The sequence below is a fragment of the Octodon degus genome, unplaced genomic scaffold (assembly GCF_000260255.1).
Source record: "Octodon degus isolate 3935 unplaced genomic scaffold, OctDeg1.0 scaffold00157, whole genome shotgun sequence".
Taxonomy (NCBI): domain Eukaryota; kingdom Metazoa; phylum Chordata; class Mammalia; order Rodentia; family Octodontidae; genus Octodon; species Octodon degus.
In genome coordinates this window covers 5,141,941-5,167,750 of record NW_004524733.1, presented here as the reverse complement: position 1 = coordinate 5,167,750, position 25,810 = coordinate 5,141,941, and the positions used below count along the sequence as shown (strand labels likewise).

Here is a 25,810-nt window from a genome sequence, read left to right as displayed (position 1 = left end):
TGATTCCATTCTATATTTTTAAAAGTAATTTTAAAAAAGGAAAAAAGGTTTAGTAGCATTCTTCATTACTTGACTGAAAGTACTAATGAACCTCTTGGTTTGTGTATCTGTTTGTATAACTGTGGCTATTTCAAAACTACACAGACTCATTTATTGTTCCAGAGAAAAATTACTGCAGAAAATAGCCCATTTTCTGCCCAGATTAAATTGAATATTTCAATACTCTGCTTAAATTAATATAAATTGTGTAATTTTAAGCTCATGAGAAATGGTGATTCCTATTTCTCAACTTATAAATTTTCTCACTGTTGATGTTAACCCCAAATATTGTCTTGGTCAGAACTTTAAGTGGATGTGAGCAGAACAAAACTGGCAGAAAATATAAAAAAAGTCTTTTGAAATAGAACATAAGCCACAATGGAACATATCTCTGGTAGGATGGTACAGGAATTTTTATTCTCTTTCTAGTGAATTTCTAAGGATATATATATACATCCTTTTTCAAGTCAACAAAGAAAATAGTCTTGTTAAATTTTGTTCCCTAGAAATGTTTTTGGCTTTTGAAACTGAGCGAGTAGCTTCCACATTATAAAATAGTCAGATTTAAAGCTAATCTAGTCTTTCTCTTATAACCACAAAACTATGTTTAATGACAGACTTAAAATACAAAAGATATTTTAAAATACAAGAACTTTAATATACCATTTAGATAAGAAGATAGTCATGCAAAGAATAACTGTGTGTGCTAATGCGTTATCGTATAATGACTTTCTTATTTCACGTAAATCTTGATTCACCGACATTACTGGATCTTATCAAAACCTTTTGCTCAGATGAAAGAAAATATTATAGGGAACTGTGTGCAAACATAGGTAAGTATTAACAAATTGTTTTCAGAGTAAACTTTCAAGAGTCTATCTGGCTCCTAAGTAATACTGTTTTGTCCATAACTTCCTTTTTTTCCTTTTTTTTTAAAGTGCTGTAAAACAGGATCAGCTATATCTAAACACTATAAGATTTACAAGCGCCCTAATTGTGGTCAGTGCCGCTGCAAAGTTACAGTGTGTCGCTTAGGGGAAAATAACAGAATGACATATTTTTGTCCTCGTTGTCAAAAAGAGAATCCTCAACACATGGACATATGGTAAGATATCAGATTTAAATCACCTAATTAAAAGGCTAATTTCAGGGAATATAACTGAATGACTGTCAGTCTATTCATAAGGGACCATAATTCAAAAGTATTTGAAGCTTTGAAAGGACATGGTTAAAAAAAAAAGTCATCAAAGAATCAAAAGGAGCCAAAGCTGATACATATAGATCACTTCTGAATTCAGTTAGAAAACCTCTTACTCAATGATAGCCACCTTGTAAGGTGTAATTGTCTTTGTAAAATAAATATCAAGAGAGTCAATAATTGCAGAACTGCAACTATCTTCGAAAGTTTTTGCTTCATTTAGAAATGTTATAAAAAATAGCAAGATTTTCTTCCAAAATCTATGTTTTCTTAATGAAATGATACACTTATTAAGCATATGCATGGTGGCTCTGCCAGTTGCTGAGTATGTTTCTTTCAATAATTCACTGGAGCACTGGGAAAAAAAAAAAAATCATAGAATGAGTTTGAGAACCCTCAATAAGATGAACTTGGACTAAAATTCCACTGATCATGTGACCTAATTTGTGGATCAGTGCAGTACTTTTGGACTCCTAGAATTAACTGTTGTTTCAAGACCAATAATCCTCACAAAATCTAATTCTGCCAATACACAGTCACTCTGATAAAAGGCTGAATGTCCTGTTAAAGGCAGCTAAGAAAAGGATCAACAATATAAAGTAGCTGCGAAGCAGTATATCAGATTGTAAATGAGAACTATCAATGCAGACATGATGCACATAAATTGCTATGAGTTCAACATTATTAAAGTTTATATATTTTAATACATAATATGTATTACTATATATCACACATGTTGGATCATCTTTTAAAGAAAGTGTGATTTGAAATTTACTTTCAGAATTCAATATTAGACTTTATATATCATATATATACACATATATATGATATATATGTATATACCACACTTAGGATCATCTTTTAAAGAAAGTGTGATTTGAAATACTTTCAGAAATGGAATTTGGGGGCCTGTGAGATAGCTCAGCAGACTAAGTGCCTGCTTAGGCAGGCGCGGGGACCAGGATTCCAACCCTGGCACCACATGCGTGCTGACCCCGCCCCCAGGTATGCTGAGCTGTTTACAGAGTCTGGGCATGTGCATGCTTATAATTCCAGCACCGAGGAGACTGAAAACTCACTATAAGTCTGAGCTGCATAGTGAGACGATGTACCAAGTGCATTTTTTAAAAATGGAATTTGGGTTAAGTAAATGAGAAAGCAAACATAATTTAATGGATAAAACAGCATGGCTGTGAATTGTTAACAGGCATGGCCGCCGGAGGACTGAGAGTTGTCCTGGCCATGTGACGCACGTTCCGTGCTTCATGGTATTGAACTGTTAAGCCTGGTTTTACAAGTAGGGCGGAATCCATCGATCCATTGTCAGTAGCTTGGAGAATGGTTAATGTCTTGCTTAATCAGTAGATTAGGACTTTTCATTGATTATGGCATATACAGTAGTTAGCAAGGGAATTGAAAAACCGAACCACATGAAGACAATGTAGAATAATGGATGAGAGATGATTATCAAACCTGGGATCATAACACTAGAAATGGCACCCTAATTCAGTTGTCTTAAAAGTCTAAAAGAATTGTGACAAATTTTGATATGGAAGATAATCTTAAGGTTTCATTTTGTGGGCGAGTCTGGGAATGTTTGAAGTTTGGGGTATGTGAAGTAGTGGTGGGACACCCAGGAGTGGAGACTAATGGGCCCCATTAGGTGCAGGAAGTGAAGGCTGGAGGGTGGTCAGTATAGCGTGGGCAAGTGAGGCGACAAAACACTCTTAACGCACTAAGAAGGAATAAAGATGTAAAGCAAGGTCTGAGCTTCAGGAAAAGCATTACTACGGGGTCGGAGGAAAGAATAAGCAAAGAAAACAAAACAAAGTCAGTAGAAATAAGGAGAGAATTGGGGTACTTGGCTGTACATACGCCCCCAGAAGAAGGGGGTCTGGCCATCAGGCATGGTGATAAGGTACAGCGGAGAGCCTCACTCACCACTCCCTCAATGTATCTCAAGCTACTTTTTTAAAAATGATTTTTCCCTTTGTATATCTTTTCCTCTCAGCCTCTTTATCCACAAGACTCTCAAAGCGATCTGAATATTTATTTTTATCGAACCAGTTTAGAAATGTGTTTTTCACGAACAAGAACATTTTTCTTAGGACTGCACTGGTATACATTTATTTAGCCATATGCAGTTAGCACAGAGTCTGAGAGATAAAAGACTTTCAGTATGTATGTGTCTACTGAATAAATAGTTAGTGTCTGGTATTTGTTTTTTATGAATTGGTAGCTTCAGAGATTTTTTAAAAATCCATACTCTTCCAAATCATCAAATAAAGCCATTCATCATATAAATAATTGTTAGCTCTAGAGATGTTTTTAAGCTAGATTTTAAAGGCTATAGTTTCCCCTCAAAGAAACTTAATACATATCTATGATTTAGGGAAAGCCATGATATGCTAAAAGTATTTAAACCTTCAAACTTCTCTCCTCCAACGAAATCCTGTTTTATTTATGGCTACTCAGTTAAGATTTCTTGTTAAAACAATTCTATACTTTAAAATAAATACATATATCTTAAAAAGCTGGAAACCAATACTATTTCCCAAGTTTTAGGTTTTCTATGATTAAACATATTACCTTTTTGAATATTTTAACACTTTTCATGTTGACCAAATTTTCTTGTTTTAAGTTATTTTAATTTGAGTCTACATTTAAAGCCCAACAGTAATGACATAAATGCCATTTCAATCACTAAATGTTTACTAAACTTTATTATGACTCTTCCCCACATTGTTTCATTTTTATTTATTACAGATCACATTTTAAATGCCTACATCCTTTATTTGTGGTCCTTAATTATATGCTAGCTAATGTAATTTATGTGTGTGAATATTGTTTCTTTAGAAGAAACTAAAAGAGCCCTAAAGTCTGAAGTGAGAAGAAATGAGAAAGTAGAGAATTAAAACAGGAAAGTGGACTTGCATAAACAAACATGACTATACTGGTGTCAGGGGGCGCAGAGAAGAGAAATCCTATCTGGAAAGAAGAAGGGAATGCTTTTGGAGGAGGACATATCTGAGTCTAGTGTGAAAAGGAACTCATCAAAGAAAGAGGCATACAAAAGAGTTTTCAGAAAGAAAAAGGCACATAGGCAGCTTCACAGGGAAAAGTAATGGTGCATTTAGAGAACCTCAAAAAGATGGGGGAAGGTCTCTGATTCCCTTAAGATTATATACTGGACTGTATTCAGATTTTTAAAAACTGTCTACTTTGGAAATCATGACAGTTGATTGCCAGTTAATGAGAGTTTGGTGCCATTTCCAAGCCAGTTTTAATGGAGAGATTTTGGAGGGGACAGAACAATCATAGGCGCATAGGAAACTTGATGAAAGCCTAGGATGAGTTAGTCTTGGCACGATGAGCTTGCATTTGGAAGGAAGTCTGTGTAGTTCCCATATTTAAAACATAATTTAAAAGGGACTGCAGCCAAGTGATTACCACAGTAAATCACAGAATTATTGGAAAAGCTGCAGACACCAGAGTCCTGGGGACTGGAAGCCATGCAGTAACCTTGCCTGGATTTTTCACAGAAGAGCAAGTAGAATGAGAAAATTTTGCTTTATGCTTAACCTCTGACCTCAAGCTTTAAAATAATAAATTCTTTTAGCACTGTTAGCATATACTGGTATTTTAGCAAAAAATCAAAACAAACAAACAAAAAACCATTGCTTTCCGTGCTTTCTATCTGTGTCTTTAAGAAACTTTAAAGACTCTGTAATCCTCTACTTGTACCCTTTGTACCCCTCCTGTTACCCACTTTGGCAGATCAGAGATAATGGAAGAGTTGGTGTTTGTAGTCACTGAGCAAATGCATGGCAAAAAGTGAAGAAGGTCCAATAGTCTTCTAACTAGCTTAGCTTTGACGATCTAAAAAAGAAAAGCAGCCCGTGAAAGAGGTGGAAGAAACCAAGAGGGAAAATAATTGCAACTTAAATTCACTTAAGTTAGAGGAATTTTAGCTTATAAAATTAAGGTAACCTTTAACAAAGCAATATCAATAGATAATGCGGGTGCAAAACTCAAGCCTATATGTGTGGAGTATTCATTTATTGCTATATTCCAGTGGGAAGAGATTTTAAGAAAACATATGTATAAGATATTGGACAATGATAAGTAGCAGACAGTGATAAAAGAAAGAGCAACCTTAGTAGGCAACAGAAAATGATGAGGAGAGTTCATTCTAGATAAACAAGGGAGATAAAATTCCCTGCACACATTTCTGAAGAAACTGGTGACTTGTAAAGATCCATAAGGTGGAAGAAAGTTTTCCAAGAAGGTAGTTCATTAACCATGAAGGCTCGGATGTGGTTAAGGAAGAGAGAGATTGACTAACTGTAAGTCAAGTATGGCCCTGGGGGCCGGTCGAGCCAGCCTGACCCTGGGAGGAATTTCCTTTTACTTCTGAGGCTCTGAAAATTCTGAAACGGTGTGAAATAGCTCATTTACTTGTACAGTTTGAAAAATCACTTGCTAGGAGACAAGAGTGAACTTTGAGAAAGCTTGGAAACCATTGGAAGGCTTGAGCAGAGGAACTGCGTGAGCTGATTTGTGTTGTGTGGGGATTGCTCGGGCTGCTAGGTGGAAAAGTGACAGCGGTGCATCGCGGGAAAGCAGCAGCTTTAGGGCTCCCACAGGAGCACAGCTGGAGGGTGATGGTGACAGGGAAGAGAGCCAGAAAGTAAATGAGTGTGGACCATTGTTTGGAAGCTGAGGTAGGGCTAAGCACCTCAAGTGAGGTGTGCTCGGGAGTTGCTTTCTCTATGGTCCTAGGAGAAAACCCATTCCTTGCCTCTTCCGCCCTTAGACATGTGTGACCAAATCATCTCCCTCTGTGTCTCTTATCAGGACGCCTGTGTTTGTATTAAGGGAACAAATGGATAATCTCACTACGTCAAGACCCTTAATTATGTCTGTAAAATTTATTGTTTCCTGGAATTGTCTGTCACCTGATAGCATTAGGAAACCATTTTGTAGTCTACTACACAATATTAGGTTTGGTGTTACAGTTACTTTCTAAGTGCAGATTGGAGAGTTTATTAGTGGGCTATTAAGAAATGGAAGAGTGGGCTGGGGAGATAGCTCAGTAGAATAAGCGCTTGCCTTGCAAGTACAAGGTCCTGAGTTCAATCCCCCGTACTGCCAAGAAAATAAGAAATGAAAGAGTAAGGAAAGTGCTTCCAGACCTTATATATACACCAACACTTAACAGCTATGGACCACATTACAGTGGCATACCTGCAAAATTTCAGATCCTCAAGAAATCAAAGCAGGAGGATCAAAAGTTCAAGCCCAAACTGAGCAACTTAGCAAGACCTTGACTCAAAAATAAAAATTTAATGCTTTAAAAGGTGATAGTAGGAGGGTTGACTACCGTGCAAGATCCTAGGTAAAACTCACTAATGGAAAATGAAAAATAATAATAAAGCTTATTAGTAACATCTATAGAATAGAAAAAGAAAAAAAAATAGTGAAAAGTTGGAGTAAGTTGAAATACAAAGGTCATTTAAGTTGTGTTTGTTTAATTCTGGATAAATACAGCATGTTCCCTTTCAGGGTTAGTAGAAGACACAAATTAGGTCAATAAACAATTTTTTTTTTTTTTTTTTTTTTTGGCTGATTCATTTGGCCCTGAGGGTGGAACTGGCATGGCATGTGGTGCTGGATATCAAACCCGAGTCCCCTGTGCCTGCCTAGGCTTGCCTAAACAGGTGCTTTAGACCACTGAGCTATCTCCCTGCCCAGGTAAACAAATTCTATAGAAGTTTCATAGAAATAAGAAATACTGAGCTCTTTAAAAGTCAAGGTAAGCAAAGATAAGAGAATCATAATGAGCTGTATTTTACTTTAAGATTTTCTTGTGCTTTTTGTTATTTTACTGGACAAGGCTGCTTTTTTAAAACTGGCATAATCATGTGTAAAGAGCAAAATGTTGCAGAAGTCAGTGCTACCTTTGGAAGTCAAAGAATTGATGTTCTGAAATATAAGATTCAGAGCTTTAGTTGGAAGAGCTTTCTTCAGTATTGATGTTTAGAATCATGAGAGGAATGCTAATGTGGCCTTGATTGCTTAACCACATGAAGTGTTTGACAGACCCACACAATCTCTAGAAAGGCATCTTTGTGACAGTTAGTGGCCAGTGAAGAACTCCATTGGTTTACATCTGTGGCCAAAGGTCAGGGTTGGTTTATGGTTTGCCTACTAACCTAATAACTAGATATCTCATAATGATTAGAAAATATGAAATAGTCTTATGTGAACAGAACTAGTAAAGATAATTTCTTTTCATCATTATAGATCCACTAATTGATAAATGCTTACTAAATGCCATAAAGAAATGCCAAAGTTTCTAGAATTTTCTTTTCAAGGACGTAAAGTAATATAAAATTTTTCTAACTATATTTTCAGTGCTCTGATTTAGGCATAGATTTTCTTAATTTATTTGACTAATCATTGTGGTCGATTGCCAACTGGTGGTCAAATTGTTACACTCAGCAGAACTGAACTAGCATGGTGCTGGGTGTGGGAGGCCCACCTGGAGATTGTTGCCAGCAGCGTAAGAGGCAGAACTGGAGAGGCTGTTAGGGAAGCTGTGGAAGCTGTTGGGGACCTGTTGGAAGCTGCTGGTTCTCTCGAGCTGTTCTGCTGGGTGACCTTGTCATGCTGACTTTCCTGATGAATTTGGCTGTTTTCATCAGAGGAGAGGCTCAGGACGTCATTGCCACTGAGGATGACTGCATTTCATTTTGTGGAGTTCTGGTATCTTGAGCATCACTTCCTGGCTCTGGAGGGGAAGATGGTTCACAGCTCAGTCACTTGGGGATGCTGGTCATGTTGGCTTTCTTGATAGGAACTCAGCTTTTCTCATTATCAGAGGAGCAGAGGACCTCACTATCACTGAGGATAGTTGTGGTACTTTTCAAGGGAGCTCTGGTTCTTACCTGAGTGTGGCTTCCTGGCTCCAGTTCAGATCCCTCAGCCTGCTTCCACAGATCCTTCATCCCACTGGCACAAACTTTCTAGTTTCTACCACTAACCTTTGGACCTTTCCAGTGCAGATCTGTGAGGCAGGCCCGCATGAGACATTGTCATGGGCTCTAGGCCTCCAGGTGGATTCGCAGGAAGCATGTAATGGACTGTAGGTCTTCGGCTGGACTCATGCAGAGCATTATTGTAGGATCCAGGCCCTCAGCTGGAATATTTAGTCTTCAGTGTATGGACAGATTTCCTTCACTCTTGTATGTGATTCATTGGGTGGTTCATTATAAAATAATCTTTAAAGATTATTTAAAATAATCTTTTAAAAAATGTTTGTTCCTTTGCAAGACCCCAAACTACAATAATCATAGTTTAGTTTTGCTTTGAAGAGTAATATTTACTTAAACTATTACCTACAAGGTGCTTCTTCCTGGTTATATCAAATACTTTCAGTCTGTTTTTAAAAACTGCACTCTCTAACTAAACACTTTTATTTATTTTTAACTTAGTAGCAGTCAGCAGGACACAAGATAAAAGTTATCTAACAGTTATGACCTAAGCAATTGCAGCTAGAATTGGGATATTAATGGTTTTGTAATAGTTTATAAAATACTCAGAATGTGTGAGAATAAGTCAGTCATAATGATTAATTTTAAAAATTATTTTCTAGCAAGCTACCCACCAGAAATCTTATGATCAGTTGGACATCTAGTAGGAGAGACCATCTGACTGACTCAGTGAGTCGGAAGTCAGAAGAGCAGTGGACCTGTTTGGTCTGTACCCTGGTGAACAAGCCATCTGCTGAGACATGTGATGCTTGCTCCACCTCAAAGCCTGTTGGTAAGACTGGATGCTAATTTTGCATTCATTTCTAAGGTTGTTAATTATACCAAACCAGGTATACCTCTCTGTCTTGCTACATTTTACTAAGTGCTTTCTTTCTGTAAGGTGTAAAGGGCTTGCTTGTCTTTGCATGTAAACCATGCTGATATTCTGTTGAAAATATTTTTTAACAGGGAGGGAAAACATGCTTGTGCTAAAACAGTGTGTGTCTTTGTATCTCAAAAAACTGAGATGATCGCATCTGTTCTCTACTGTTTCTAATGAATTATTCAATAAAGCTTTGTTTTATGCAGATTTCAGCAACTTTTGAGTTTGTTATTCAGTCCAAGTGTTTCATAAATTGAAAGGGAGGCTTTCTGTAAGAATATCTTTGCAGGTGGAATTGAAAAATGCTGAATTTTTTCTCTTCTTTATCCTTCCTACCCCTTGTTATTAAAATCTTTACCCAGACAATTGTACTGATTTCATTGAAATCCTTCAAAATAACTCTTTATAGCTCACAATTTCATGCGTTCAGAGAATGCAAAACCTCAGAAGAAACCTGTGATTAAGAAACCATCTCATTGATGCAGCTTCTATTGTGCTCTCAAAGTGTTATTTCTTTCTTCAATTAGAGATGAGAAAGTTCGTTCTTGACTTCTAGACCCCTGCATTTTGTTCGCTGTCACATTGTCTTTTGTTCCCTGGGCCTGCAAGGCAGGCATCGCCCCTTGCACAGCTTTTCTAATAGCCAAAGGGACTGCACCTCCTATTTCTTCTCCTTTATGATCATTCGATGGAAAAAGCCCTCAGAAAAACCACAATCTTCACTTTCCACATCTATTTCAACATTCTGAAATGCCTTTACATGTCTATTTGTCATTACTTTGCCTGAGTATGAAAATCAATATTTTCACTGCAGTTTAAATATAGTACAAATTCCAAAATTCTAGGATGTTTTGTTAAAACATTATATTAAATAAATATTAAGTCTTTGTAATTAATCTTCACTTCTCCTAAACCTTTCACTGTGTCTTATTCATAAAAGCATTCTTGGAATGCATACAGAATTGTCTGTTTTATGGGATATCATCTATTAAATTATTATTACTTTAATGCTTTGCCTAATATTAACAAAGCTGATAGCTGATTAACTGTTTAATGCTTAAAAGTAATCCAAAGCAAATACAAGTCTTTGTTAACCTCATTTCTGGGTATGTATAAATTGCCAACCTTTGTATTTTAAATACTTCCTGACTAGAAGTTGATTATAACTTGTCCAAGCTCACTACCATACCTTAGGAAATAGATATAGATGAACTAGAGAGAGACATTTTTTTTTTTTTTTTTTTTTTTTTTGCGGAACCAGGGATTGAACTCAGCCCCTTGCGCTTGCCAGGGAAGTGCTTATTCCACTGAGCCATCTTCCTGGCCCCCGACAACTAAATTTTTTGATCAGATAAAAATATTTCAAGTGGTTAATATATTTTTAGGAACATTGCAGAATAACGCCTTTCTCCTTCCAGATTCAGTGTTCAAGAATGAAGAAAATTCTGTTGTCTTTGACAACTTAGTGAAGTACCCTTGTAATAGCTTCGGGAAAGTACATACTGAAGTGAAAATCAACAAGAAAACTGTATTTGGAACTACAACTCTTGTCTTGACTGATTTTAGCAATAAATCCAGTACTTTGAAAAGAAAAGAAAGCCAAACTCAGACACCAGATGGGGAATTTCAAAATTCTCTTCCTACAAACGTTTGTTTTAGTGATACACGGCACCCCTCTAAGGAGAGAACAAACTATATAACTCAAGTATCTAACAAAGTAAACATATCTCCTACAGTCTGCTCTCAGTCTGAATTATTTAGTTCAGCACATAAAAAATTGAAAACAACCCACTACCCAACACCAGATCGCAAAAGTTGCAACACTGGATTTTCTAACAGGTATGGTATGTCTATCCATCGTCTTTAAGGTATTTGCACTAAGCTTGTTTTAAGATATTTTTAAGATCTTTAAGGTATGTGTATTGCATAGATTTTAAGGTAGTACATCCAGGGCTAAGGAAGTTGAATTGATCTTGGTAATGTAAGTCAAACCCTAAAACTATTATACTAATTCTCCTTTCTCTTCACAAGCTTATTATATTAGAGTGTAGGGAAGAAAATATAAAACAAATTTTTCTGCATATATACAAGGTTATTTTTTGTGACACGAACTATACACATGTTCAATGCATAATCTTGGAAAATACTGGCAAGTATAAAAGCAATTTTAAATCATCCATAATCACACTTGTTATCAATAACCACCATTAGCATTTTAAACATATCATAAGTTAAAAATGTCATAAGTTGAAAAAAATGCATTTAATACATCTAGTTATTGAACATTATAAGTTAACACCATAGCACACTACAGAATATTGATTTTGTCTCCCTGATAATCAAGCAGCTGAGATTCCCTGGCAGCTTCTCGTATCAAAAGATATTACTGTACTGCTTGCTTATCACCAGCCCAGGAAAAGATCAAAATCCAAAACTTGAAGTGTAATTTCTAATGTATGCTTTGCTGCTTTCACAATCATGACAAAGTTGAGAAAGCCTAAGTAGAGCCATTGTAAGTCAAAGAGCATTTATATTTCTTCCAGTGAAAGATGCCATCCTTATAGAAGAGCTGTCACTCATAAAAGTTTAGTGTATGTTCTATATTTTTTAAAAACTCTGAAATGCCTTTAGTGATATTTCTATTAGCAAGTAAGGTTGCATTTCATACAGCCATGTGGGATAATGTTCTTATTTCAACCAAAAGCCCTAAAAAGGCAAGCATCTTAATTTTATATCTCAATGGAAAATCTTGTAATTCCATTTAATACACACTCCCAGGCTTGATATGACCCTCCAGATTACCAGCTACATGTCCACACCATCTGCAGTTGCTGTTAACTAAGAAGCAGAAAACAGACAGTATCATCTCTTTCACTCACTAAGGAATGTTGCCAGCCCCCGAAGCTGTCTGTTAGTGCTCCACAACGCACTTCCTTTATCTGTTTGGGCTTCCTACCATTGTAAGACATTTTTCTATGATTTTTTTTTCCCAAAGCTGCTTTAATTTTGTTGTTGTTGTTGTTGTTGTTAGAAAGCATTTTTAAATGAACATATACCATGTGAATGAAAGACCTTATTTACATGAATGTCTTTTCAAAGATAGGCCCACTTACTTTGGGTGGACTCTAAGGTCATCTCAGGTGTAATCCTGACGACTGAATTGTGCTCTGCTGTGCTGTGGCTCTGTGGTGGGAAGGTCCTCTGCTGTGCAGTGGGGTGAGGGGCCGCCTGCTGTTTCCTCCTAGACAGAACTCTGAAGAATCCTTAAGGATTCTTCCCTAACAATTCTGAGGCAGTTTTTCTTCCACACATGGATTTTGTCCTGATTTCTTGTTGTAACTCTAAATTTACCATCAGTTAATTTGTGACTGATTTTCAAAATATTTTGTTCATAATTATTTCTGACTACTGTTCTAATTTCTCTTCGGATTCTCCATGTGGGTTATGCTCAGGAGGACCAAACTTTTTAACCTACTGGGTAAATGCACCGCCTTTTTACTCTAACCCTAATTTGTGTCTTGTGGAGGAAACCATCAAGACAATACTGAAGCAAGCCTGAGGAGAAAGTCACTTCTGAACAGCTTTACTGTTTGTGGCACTTGAGTGGAAAGAAGTGGAAGTGAGCAGTTTAAAATACTGTGCCATTTGTACTCAGATGAAACGTCTTGCCATATTTTTATTTCTTTGGTGCTTTTTAAAAAATATCTCTGACAATTTAACTAATGAATTAGGGTTTTAAAACAACATTAATGTAACCTTAAATTTAAATGATTTCTTCATAAGCCATTAGTAATATAATCATATGATTAATCACAGTGCGCAGCTTCACTCAGAGCTGCTGCAGCCCTGTGTATGTGCTGAATATGGGAGCACCAGGACAGAAAGTCCACAATCCATCAACATCAACTAGCAGAATAAAAGTCAAGCGATGAAATAAATTCACCCAGCAGCCCTTCTGCACCCAGCTACTTTACAAGGAATAAATTGCAAATTACTGTCATTTATTCCATTTTTCTCCTTATCTGGCAGCAACAGTGTTTATCTTATAGACAAGACACCAGAAGAAGCTCTCAACATAATACTGCTGAAGCAGGTGGTCCACTCAGAATTTATAGCCAGCTTTTTTTTTCTTTAATAATTATAGGGTGATTAGTTTGACTTTTGTGCTCTTAAGTTTTGATTTCATTACCACACCATGCACCCTATGCTGATGAAGCATGTTTTGATTGGTCTGTAGATGTACTTAAATATTGTCCATCTACTGGATTGTAAAATAGATAAATGAAAAAAATTAAACACTTAAGAATAACCACTACACAGAGTTTTAAATCTTTGATCCAATTATTATAAACACAAAGCCAAATAGTAATACATTTTCAAGGAAAGCATATGTTCTAGGTTGAATTTTTTCCAAGTTGATGCAAAAACTCACATAGAGGAGGGAAATGATGCTCTGAAAATCACTGGTATTTTCATATATCTACTGCCACTAGCAGTATGGAAGGTCAACTTGTGATCAGCAATCCTGGGAGTGACAAATTGAACTTGTTTTGGGGTCATCCATTTGGAGTTCTTAATCCCTCAAAACTTCAGAACCACCTGGGGACGTCAAGAATGAGTCATTAAGCTTTGTTTGTTTTAATGCTAGAAATTAGCTTGGAGGACAGAATCCACATTATATAACATTGATTAATTACAAAACATTCCAGCCAATATTTGTATTATAATGAGTGATCCTAATTGCAACCCAGTTAAACCATGAGAAGATGATCATTTAAAAGTGTAAAAATAGCGTTCACTTTGAAAATATAAATCTTTACTTGATTCACTCTTTGCTGATAGTTCTTACATGACCTTTTTAACTTTCTTTATTCATAAACACTTACTGAGAACAAAACAAATTTTGACTTAATATCAAAATTATAGCCCAAAGGGCCAAATTCAACCTAGCATCTGTTTGTGCAGTTTTATTTCCATTTCATTGATTAATTTTTATGGCTTGTTGTTACTAGCAACCGAATGAAGTAGTTTCCACAGAGACCATGAGACCCTTAGACTTAGCATGGGTGTTACCAGAAGATGCTTGGATCTGTGATATTACGGTGATCTCACTCTGGATCTGTGATATCACCACGCCACTTAGAAGGCAACGTTCGAAATGATGGTACTCATCGTCAGAGTAATTCACTCTCTGTGCAGAACTCATGCAAGAACATGTTCTGCTGCATTTTAGAAAGTTTTCAAATAACAATTGAAACAAAGAGGAGCCAAAATGTACTCAATTAAGCGGAACATTAAATTATCCTGGATAATGTTTTCTATCATAAAATTAAGATTAGTTGTGCATATTTAGGGCTGATGTGACCACAGGTGGCATTGGTACAACTTGCCGTGCCTATGAATCACCTGGGGATCTTGGTAATGAGGACACGTTTGTTCCCTAGGGGCCTGGGGTGGGGCAAAGCTCTGCGGAATGAGCTTCGGCTGACTTGATTCTATTTGGAGCAGTGCACTCCGTACCAAGGATTAAAGAGCATAATACGAGGTTTTTTTCTTTAACCTTACACCAAAGTAGAAACAGAATGGAAAATAGAAATGAACCAGAGTGAAGACAACTGGAGTCTCCTTTTTCCTTAATCCTGCCCTCTACCTTTGCCCCTCTCCTCAAAAAAAGAAAGAAAATGAAAGCAGCTTTAGTAGTAAACAATCTGCACTTTTCTTCCAGGTTGCAGAAAGTGGGTTAGAACATATTAAGCTGACTCTTGCCAAATACAGCTACCTTTAAAAATAATATAGAAAATGATTTTATATGTTTGATTCTAATTAGCATCATTTCATTCACTTCTCCTAATATCTTAACTCCCTTCTCCTTGAAATTATCTTTGAACACTATGAAACCACTTCAGTTTTGTCTTGATTTTTAAATTTTCTTTTCTTTTTTATTTGGTACAGGGTCTCACTATGCAGCTCGGACTCGTAGTGACCCTTCTGTCTCAGCCTTCTCAGCCCTGGGATTACAGGCGGGCACCACACCCAGTTCGAAGGCCAGCATGACATGCAGTACTAGGGTCAAACCCCGGTTCTTGTGCTTGCCAGGCAGGCTCTTAGGCCACCCAGCTATCCCCCCAGCCAACCACTTCACTTTTGAAATTGCTTTACTTTTCTGTAGCCACCCAGATATTTAACTCCTCAGAGGCAGTTGGTAGAAAGGAGTGTTGAGAAAAAGAAAATGATTGCTCTGATCCTCAGCTTTCCTATTTTTGATTCGCTGTTACCCATGACTCTAAAATATAAGATGCCATCCTCCCTCTTGAAAAAGCTACCAAGAAAATAGTTGCTGGTGAAATGTTTAACTGATAATGATTTCATTAGTATTGTCTACAGTTTGCTTCTATTTTATAAGTAACTGCTATCAATAGCTTCAGGAACTGCCCTAAGAACGTTTAAGTCCACCCCAGCAAATGTATCTTTTTTTTTTTTAAATCTATGTTTAAACATTATTTTATATAAACAACTTTCAGCCACTTCAACTGCAAAAGATCGTATGCTCTGGAGATTTGGATGCTTGGAGGCATCATAGAAAAAAGTGTATTCTGAAAGATGTAGTTTAGGAAGCAAGGAAAATTATACTTGAATTTTAAACATTTAAAAAATTATGTATGAGTGATAGTTTATTCAGAAATTTCCTCAAACCTGAGAAAGGGTAAATTGTATCACTAAAAAGTTTAACAATAAGAATATTAGTGAGAGGGTCTTCTGGTTTGGTTGGGTGGCTCAGTTTTGTTTTGTTCTTTTATTCTGAGTTATGGTTCTGAGAGGCCAGCATGGCCTTGAGCATGCGCAGTGTATGCTTGGGTTCTACCACTGAGCTACTCTACCAGGGCACCCCCTTTGATGTGAATATGCCAGCTAGGTTATTAAAAATCTATTATAGAAACATTATTGAAACTTGAAAATACAGGAAAATAATAAGCTCCATTACAAAGAAGAAATTCTTCATATACAACTAGAGTACAAGATCATCTCCTGGGCTTTGCTCACTCTGTAGGCGTGACCTCTGAATGCTCTTGACTCCACTGTGCAGGTGATAAAGCTTTTCTACTGAGTTTACAAAGTACACATCTCTGCTCCTCCAGGCAGGCTGTTTCTTGCTGACGACTATTTTAGTAGCCTTGATCAAAGAAAAGCATAGAAAATTGTCTTGAGTAGACAGAGGGGAGAGTGATCTCCATGACCTTGTCAGATCCATTTATGAAAGTTTCTACTCATGAGAAAATAATTAAAGAACATTGTGATTCTAGTTGCTTTATGGGGCAGGGAAGAGCTAGACTTGACAATATTTTAGAAAAAATAGAAATGACTGTAACATTAGGTAAAAAAGGACTGAAATGAAGGTTTCATCAGAAATGAAGGTTTAATAAGATTTAATCTACTGGATACATCTGCTGTACTGGTGTGAATGATCCCTTTAACATGATTGTGCTAGAGTTGTTTTGTAACTTGTCATTACAGCGAACTTCAAACGAGTACCACAGTTGGTCCTTGCACCTTAAATGCTGGCAGTCCTCGATGCAGGAAACACAACCGCCTCTGTGTTCTCCGGGTTGTGAAGAAGTCTGGCGAAAACAAAGGAAGGCAGTTTTATACTTGTCCGCTACCTCGAGAAGCACAATGTGGATTTTTTGAAGTATGTAAAAGATTAATCAAGCTTACTATAGTGTAACTGGATTTTGGTGATTAAAGTAATCAATGCCTTTTCAGTTTTACCTTTTCGTGTTAGATGGCAATATAAATATTCAGTCAAAATCTTGAATGCTGAACAATTTAGAATTCAGAAAGGTTCAGCAAAAAATAATATGATAAAATAGCAGCCAACGGACTAGTAGAGTATCATACCTGTAATCACAGGTTAACATATTTGGAAAAATGTTGCTGTTAGGACACAAAGGTAGGCTAAGACATACTAGGACTACGCTGATGGTTAAGAATCTAAGGTAAGAATGTGTACATCCTCAATCTGGTGCTATATCAAAAACCTTGGTTTACACATTGGGTAAAAACAATATACATGCCTTGGGTTTACACTGACCTTAGTGAATCCTACTACATAAACTTGATCAAATTTAGCTATAGGAGAGTCCTTCTGCCTTTCTAGTCTATGGGTCTATCACTAAAAGTGAATCTTATACAACACACAAGAATCCAGATCATTAGTCTCACTTTCTGCATGTGTCACTGTACTGACTGTACACATTTTCCCAGTTGTAATTCATTTGGTGTTTAAAGAAATAAACAAAAAAAATACTGATCTGTTTTAGTAAAATTTTTCAGGTTGGGCTGAGAGATGAAGTATCTTTCTTCAGCATAACTTTCTTAAGGAATTTCCCTGGAAAGATTTGATAAGTGATTTTAGATTTCTATCTGAAATAAGATGTTACTCTGTCCTTCACAAGAAGTCTATAGATAGAATGAAAGAAATATTATATATTGCTGATAATGTAATAGCTTCTTTCATACTTGACTTGAGGCTAAAATTAATAAGAATAAGAATAAGAATAATAGAGTAGAATCTGCCTGATTTACCCGACCTGGGTAAGTCCTTATTGGCTTCTTTCTTTCCCTAAGAGACTAAGGAAGCTTAGCACTAGAGTTTTGACAAATCTTTGATTTTACCATTTTAACTAAAACTTATAGCAGGGACACTGAAGATTACTGTCTAACAAGGTTCTGGTAGTTTTCAATTATTCTTAATAGAAGAAAGGGACTTTTGCAAATATACTTCTAGGTAAAGGAAAACTCAATTTTAACACTTTTTTGTGTGATTCAAACAAATTCGTAAGGGATGCTTCTTAAAAGAAATAAGCTTTTTAAAAGCATAACAACTAATGACTTGTGTCTGGTTTGCAATGTGAAATTAGTAACAGCAGCTCTGAAGACAACACGACACCAAGCAGAGTGGCCTAGGCTTATTTTGTGCATCACTTAGCTTCCATGGGAGGTTTACGATCCTGTCTTTTCTTTTCCCCCAGTGGGCAGATTTATCCTTCCCACTCTGCAACCATGGCAAGCGCTCCATCATGAGAACAGTGTTGAAGACTGGACCTAATAACGGAAAGAACTTTTTTGTGTGTCCTTTGGAGAAGGAAAAACAGTGCAACTTTTTCCAGTGGGCAGAAAATGGGTCAGGGATGAAAATTATTCCAGGATGCTAGTATTTTCTCTTGCTGTAGGACATCTGGTATTTAATGTCTTCAAACTGTTCATCCTTCCCCTTTGTAAAATGCAAAGGTTGTAAAATATCTGTGGCACATATAAATTAAATTATAACAAGACTTGAGCACTTCATGTTTTAGATGTATCATCTTTCCATTCAATGGCTTTTTTTCTTTACCTTAATACATTTTTCATCAATGTGCAGCATATTCCATTTATAATGTATATTTAATGCATGTAATAATGACAATAAAGGTATTTTAGCATGTTCTTGATCTCTTATAACTTCTTTGAGTAAGCAGTGATTTTTTTAAGGAAAACAATGATAGCACAATAAAATAATAATTCACCCTATAATGAATAATTTGCTAGACTACTCGCAAGATTCATAATATATAATTGAAAGTATTTTATGTTCTTAAAAAATCTTAAGATAGAAAAATATACCTTATAAAAAAAGAAAAATATATCTTATGAAAAACATTTTATTCTAAACAAATGTTAAATTTCTGTCATGTGCAAGGGATAAGACAAATCTTTATAAAACTGCAGGTTTGTTTTAGTGGGACATTATAAGAATTCAGACTAAAAGTAATGTTTATGAACAGAGGTCATACACATTTTTTAAAAGTTGATATATATTTTTCTAATACTGATTTTAACATCTATTAACTTAAAAATAAGTCAGTTTCAAAACCTGAATATATTGCTATAGTTTGTACCTGAAGTGTCCCCAAAAGAACCATATGCCAGAGGGCTGGAGGTGGTTGGCCCTTCTGGAGGTGGGGCCTGTATGATGAAGTTATGGAGGTCGTAGGTGTGCCCTTGAAGGGGCCCTCGGGGCTCCAGCCCCTTTCTTCCTCTGCTTCCTGGCTGCCCTGAAATGAGCACTTGGCCACACTTTACAGGCCCACCACCCCATTCTGCCTCACCACAGTGGAGCCAACTGACCATAGTTGGAACCCTGAGACAAAAAGAACCTTTTCTCCTTCACAGCTTCTTTTCTCTGGTATTTTGCCAGCATGATAGAAAACTCATACACAAATATAGATAGAGTGGCCAGGGTGATACCTCAGTGGCATAAGCACCTGCCTGGTAAGCATAAGGTTCCGAGTTCAATTCCTGGTACTAAAAAAGATTGATAGATGTATTTCCAGTTTTATTTCTACCTTCCCCCCTATTCTCCAAATGTACTCTAAGTAACTATGATTATTTCCAAACAAAAATGAAAGCATCAGTGTGAAAAAAATTTAAATACCAAAAAGGCAGCATACATGAAATGCTCTTGTTTTTAAAATCTTGTGTTAAATTCTTATTTAGAGCAACGTATGTAAAAGATAACATTTTTCTGAACTTGAATTTTAACAAAATTTTAGTAGAGTTTTTATATTCGTTGTGTCCTAGTTACCTCAAACTGAATCTAGTTGTCCCACATAACTTTAGGTTTTGGATTAAATAAAAATATAATACTAAATAGTGAACTGTAGCAGTTAGATTCTTAAAAGTTGTAAAATTTAGAAGAACAAACTACTGGAGATAGTTTCCTATTTCCTATAACTCATGCTGAAAACAACCAAAGTGCACCTACCAAAGCTGCAGTAGAAACCTCACAGTCTTCCTGGTCTTACCAGCCAGTTGTTTGGGAAATCACAGCTACTGGGAAAAATCATGGAAAACCCTAAGCTTTGTAACTGAATTCTGCCTGTGTCTGTGACTGAGTCCTCCACTGTGGGGTGTGAAGCAAGCTCAAGAGAAACCAGCAGAATCACCATTTTATCTACCCACCAAGATAGTTTGAAGTTTGAATCTAACCAAACTATTTGCCTTCTAAGACAAAAATATCAACCCTCTTCACTGGAATAGACTAAAATCCAGAGTCTCTGCCACATAGAAACAGTATTTGGGATACAGTTCACAGTTACACAAACATGATGAAGCAGAATGAGATAATTCTCTTTAATGTGAAACAAGACCTATTCCAAGGAGATCTAGACATTTAAATTAAGCGAAGACTTAAACAGCTATCATAACTATAACTATTGAAGAAAAAGTTAAAGGAGAATACTGGTTGGAAATCTAAACTTTCAAAGAAATAACACAAAAAAATTGAAAGAGCACACACTGGTGTGCGCAGATGAGTGGTAGAGCCGGGACAGGGCCACTGACACCAGGAAACGTGTTTGCTAGTTTTTGTGTTTAACTGCTGGCAAGTGCTGTGTAATTTGCCTACATTCAACCTTTTGAGGTTTGTTTCCTGGTGTTTAAAACTAATATCATAAAATCTAAAGTATATTCATGACAGAAAAGTGAGAGATAGGTAATATATATAAGACAATTATTTCCAGGACCCTTAGCTAGAATAGCATCTTGGTGGAACACTTTCCACAGCTTATTTGATTTAATCCTCTTGCTCATCCTGTGAAATAGATGTTAGTGTTGCAGTCTGCATCTCTAATTTTCCATTCTAAGGAACACAGCTTATGTAAGTTAAACAGGAAATCTATCTCTCGCAGACCACAGTCAGAATGAACTTTAAAGTATTCTCCTTGTCACACAAGACAGAAAAGTGGATATACACAAAACTGCTTATCTTTGACACATAGTGAACAATCTCAGTCATAGGAGAAAGAAAAAGAAAAAAAAACTGACAAGATGAGATTTGAGTAATTTTTTGCCTATGACAAAACTTATAATTTTATGAAAATTTTTTTTAAATTTCTACTACTTTAATTTTCATTACATTTTTAAAATGTAATTTTTTTTTACATTTTTTACAGACTTTTCCAAAGAGATACAGCAATATGAAGGGTGCTAAAAATTATTCAAAGATATGTTTCAGCAAGATTAAGGAACCCAGTTCAGGGCCGTCACACTAGGTATGGAGACCAACAGCACAGGGGCTTGCTGTGTAGGAAAGAGATTGGGCTTAACTCTAATTATAGCCTGGGCAAATGGTGATTTTTCAGCTACAGAGCAATGTAGGAATCAATGGATGGAAATCATTAAGAGTAAACAGAAGAAGCAAGAAGAATCTGGCTAAACCGCCTTAACAGAATTCTTGCTGAAGATAGGCCAGGATGATATATATATAACTTTCATGCTGAAAACATGAAATATATATATATTTCTAAGTACAGCATAGCTGGATGGAAGGACTGATTTCATGTCTCTTTTCACATCTCTGATGGAGGTTTTGCTATACTGACTTAGCAATAACACTTTTTGCTGAAATAGGATTTTGTTAGAAAATGCACAGACAGACAGCAGAAGATTCAGAAGCCTGACTAAAGTTTGGCTAAGTAGTAAATCTTTTAATCACTACTTGCAGAATTGGTATAGAAAATGAAAAATAAATGTTCTAACGAATTTTCTAAATTATGAAACAACTTTTTCACTGGATATCTTTGCAGTGCTTTACATTTTGTCTCAAGCTTGTACTACAGTCCTCTTCAATTTGCTGGTTATTCTGTCTGTACTTACATCTTCCTGCAGTGCTGGCAACTGATCTAGACGCTCCAGCATTCTGCGTGTGCCCTACCACTGGGCCGCATCTCTAGCCTAACTGCATCCCTTAATGTTCCCTTCCTTAAGGAGTTTACGTGACAAGTATTCTTCTCAAAAATCTTAATATTATGTCTTACACACTGTAGAAACATGGTAAACATTTGTTTAATTTAATAATAGATGAAGGTTTAATATAACATCAGTTTATTGAACTTTTTAATATGGTTTACTACTGTTCAAATATGAATGCATTTAAATGTCATTGACAAAATGTCATTGAAAAGTGTTGCTGGTTAGCAAGAATGAAAATGCTTGGTATCTAAAAGCTGTTGAGTTCTATTAATTTAAATAGAAATCTCATTTTTTTGGCATTTTGTAAGTTTGCTTACAAATGGAGAGAGCAGAATGAAAGGTACACATTCACTCAACAGGAAAGGAGACGTGAAATCAGTGCTTCCATCAGCTATGCTGTATTTAAGAGCACATGGAGAAGAACAGTAATTATGTGAACCTCCTCATTTTGTAGAAAACAAGCAAATTGATTCAAACAATTTAATTTTAATTCAGCTAATCTCTTGATCACCTACTACATGAAAAATTTAGGGACAAGGTTTTTTTTTTTTTTTTAAAGATCTTACAAGTACATAGACGGGGCTTACCTAACATGGGAAAATGGCTCTATAAAAAAGAAATGCTAAATAGTGATACAAGTGGGAAAGATCACATCTAATTCATAAACTAGAGCTTTAGGAATGGCAGCAGTTAGAATTTCACCTTGTTGAAGATTTGTGTTCATAGAAGGTCATTTCAGGCAAAAGACCCAGCATAAGCGAAGACGTCTAAGAAGAGCAGCACTGAGACTATATGAAGAATAGCAAATAGTCCTGTTTAGCTATATCATGGGTATGTGAAGGAATATACAGAGAGATAAATGGGTAAGGAAAGACTCGATTCCCATTTCATGGTTATAAATGAAATTCCTACAACGGACCACTTCTGTGTTGTGAGGTTATAAAAATAAGTCCCTCTTTAAGAAACCCACTGGAATATAAGCAATCCAGTGCACACAGACACATGCTAAATGCATGGTGCACAGAAAGAGCTCTTACACATAAAATGGACCTGCTCTGGGGACGGTGAAGATGAACGTTACCCCTCGCCTTGATCTTGACTGTATGTCTTTGAACTCTATATTTTACTGAATTTTGGCTACTCTGTGCTAAGTCTTAGTTACTTCATCTATTAGATGATGACAATAATGGTATAATTCTTATAGGACTATTTTAAGAACAAGGTGCAATATCCTTGTAAAAGCAGAGTGCTGGATTTAGTTTTGTTATCTTTATTTGTAATAATACTACTAGTAGTACCTGATACAACAATTCTCATGAAATGTCCTATATTAGTGACAATTACCTTAAAGAAAGACGAGGCAGAGCATTGTGGCACATGCCCAGAATCCAGCACTGAGAGACAAGAGGCAGGAAGATTCACACATTTGAGTCTAGGCTGCTGGAATCTTGTTAAGACTGTCTCAGAAGAGAAAAAATTAAAAATGGTCTGTGTGAAGGCCCTAGGTACCACCAAAGATAAATAAACAAAGAATTGAATTTCATAAAAGGAACTAGGAAGGAAAGTAAGACTATGGTATGGAAGGATGAGAAAGCACCTGTTGTGTTTGTGAAACAGAGTCCCAACTTTCGAAAGAAGGCATTTGGAAGAAGATGCTGTATTAACTTATATAGCTCTAATGATATCAAAAGCTGAAATGTTAAAAATCAATATAAAAAAGACTTAATTTATGAAACATTGAGAGAACCACCACTTTAATGTAGACATATATTGCGTTCTTCATATAAATCAAGTAGAACAATGACTATAAATCATAAGCAATTCAATTATTCTTGTCCTATTTTCTCTGTATTTATTTGTACCTTATGGTTTTATATGCATGGGTAAAACCAGTATTCCTAGAGCAACTCGTAGGCTCAAACCACACAGCATCCCCAGAGTGATGGACTCAGGCAGACCCACAGGGTCCTGCTAACTCAAACCTGTTCAAAAAAGGGTGGATCAGATGATAAAAGAAATAGAGCACGGTCTGCCTGGGGAATGCTAGACAATGACAAAATCCTACTTCTTAGAAGTTGCAGAGTAAATACCAAGGGGATTTGGGCTGCATCATTTTTTGTTGACTCCTATGACTTCTCCAAGTAGTAAGGGAAGAAAGAGATGATGTTAAAAAGAGATGAAGGAAGGAAGTGAAGACCCAACAGAAATAGATCTTGTGAAGAGAAAAGGAAGGATGAGGAGGAGCACCTGGAACATTTATAGTTGTGCTCTGCACTCATGTTTGTAATCAGAAAAAATGTTTGTTGTACAGAACCAATAGAAATACAGCCTTCTAAATTTTTTATGCTACATACAAGCATTTCAGAATAAGTGCTATCATAAAATGCAAAACTACAAAAAAATTAATGGTCTCATAGCAACAATTCCACATCTACCTTCCCTATTAACATTTTGGTGTTACTCCCAATCACTAGTATGGGCACCTCGGTTTACATATTAATAAATACTTGTCTGCTTTTCACATGCAGTTATTTTTCTCATTATTATGTTACTGCATTCAGCTTGTTTGGCAGCCTTGAAGAGAATTTTTGCTATCAATGGCAGGAAACTGAACAGAGCAGGAAAAATGTTAAAACTATGTATCTATGTAGGTTATTGACTCGTTAGTTTAATAACTTGTTTTCTCAAACTTGAATAATTTAAATGCATTAGAAATGATACAGCATTAAAAAGAGCATTCTTAAAACTCAGACCTAGGATTTGAGTTTGTAGTTATTACTTATTTAAAATAAACAAGCAAATTCTATTGAGATATGGTCTCATTTTCAGGAATAGTCTATTAGCAGGCAGCAGCGAGCACGACAATTAACCATATCAGCACATTAAAGCCTAATGTGTAAACTCAACATAGCAGCAAACACATCCTACCATGGCCTATTAAGTAATCAGAAATGATTGCAGATAATTAGCTCATGAACAGCTGCATAAACTCAACTATTCCATTTTTTCTTTGTCAGACTTGGATTCTTGAAGTGGAAGGGAAGCTTATTAGCTGTATCTTGAACTGGGTGGGAGTGTCACCGTGAAGCAGAAATAGGGACTGACTCTATGTTTAGGTGTATGTTATTGCCATTTGAAATTTCACTCTGACAACACTTCTAATGTTCACCCAAATATAGTTCTCTTGAGGAAAAAATACGGAAACAAGAATATTATCATGTACTAAAAAACTCATAAGCTTGGAAATTGAACTAAGACAATGTTATGGTTTGTGTCTAGATGTCCCCTCAAAGCATCATGAACTTTTATATGGGGCTACTGCAGACATAGATTGGTTCATGGTCTAATGCTGGCATTCAAGGTATGAGTACTTTACTCACCCTAGGGTAGGTAGCCTGCATACAAGTTAAAGTGTCACTTGGTCAGCATACGTTTGCCTACTGATATCTACAGTGTGGTTTGAGCAAGTGCTGTTTCAACCAGTGGAATCTTGTATCAAATAAATTTGATTAAATTGTCATTCTTATACTTCCTGTTATTTTATTAAGTTAACAAAAGTGCAATTTTTGGTCATTCTGTACTTAAATAATTGGATTAGCAAATGGTTAAAGGACGAAAAGGTTTACATTACCTCAGTTTGCCGAGGTTTCAGTCCGTAGTCTGCTGATTCCAAGACTGGGCAGCATGGCAGAGGAGAAGCAGTCCATGGTACAACAGGTAGAAGGGAGTGAGACCTCCTTTTTCTTTCCATTTGTATTCCCTCCACGCTGCAATTCTACTGGTTCATGCTACCCACACTCAGAATTATGCTAAACCATAATTCTGGACTAATCCAAGTGTCACACATCCATAACTCATTTACCTCTC

General features: G+C 36.2%; 1 protein-coding gene and 1 long non-coding RNA gene across 2 annotated transcripts in view; one reads left to right on the top strand and one right to left on the bottom strand.

The window, feature by feature from the left end:
• Neil3 (nei like DNA glycosylase 3) overlaps nt 1-18,636 on the top strand; it is a 45,596-nt gene extending 26,960 nt beyond the window's left edge. Inside the window, exons 6-10 of the mRNA XM_004642616.2 lie at nt 978-1,144; nt 8,895-9,064; nt 10,573-10,993; nt 16,667-16,841; nt 18,184-18,636. Coding sequence (XP_004642673.1) covers nt 978-1,144; nt 8,895-9,064; nt 10,573-10,993; nt 16,667-16,841; nt 18,184-18,366 — 1,116 coding nt within the window. The 3' untranslated portion in view covers nt 18,367-18,636. The remainder of the gene's footprint in view (nt 1-977; nt 1,145-8,894; nt 9,065-10,572; nt 10,994-16,666; nt 16,842-18,183) is intronic.
• Nucleotides 13,483-25,607, bottom strand: LOC111812995. Its single transcript, XR_002818354.1, has 4 exons — nt 25,575-25,607; nt 16,703-16,770; nt 14,228-14,376; nt 13,483-13,753 (listed from the first exon to the last, which is right to left on the bottom strand). It is a non-coding gene; the product is annotated as an uncharacterized LOC111812995 (long non-coding RNA).
• Between the last annotated feature and the right edge of the window lie 203 nt (nt 25,608-25,810).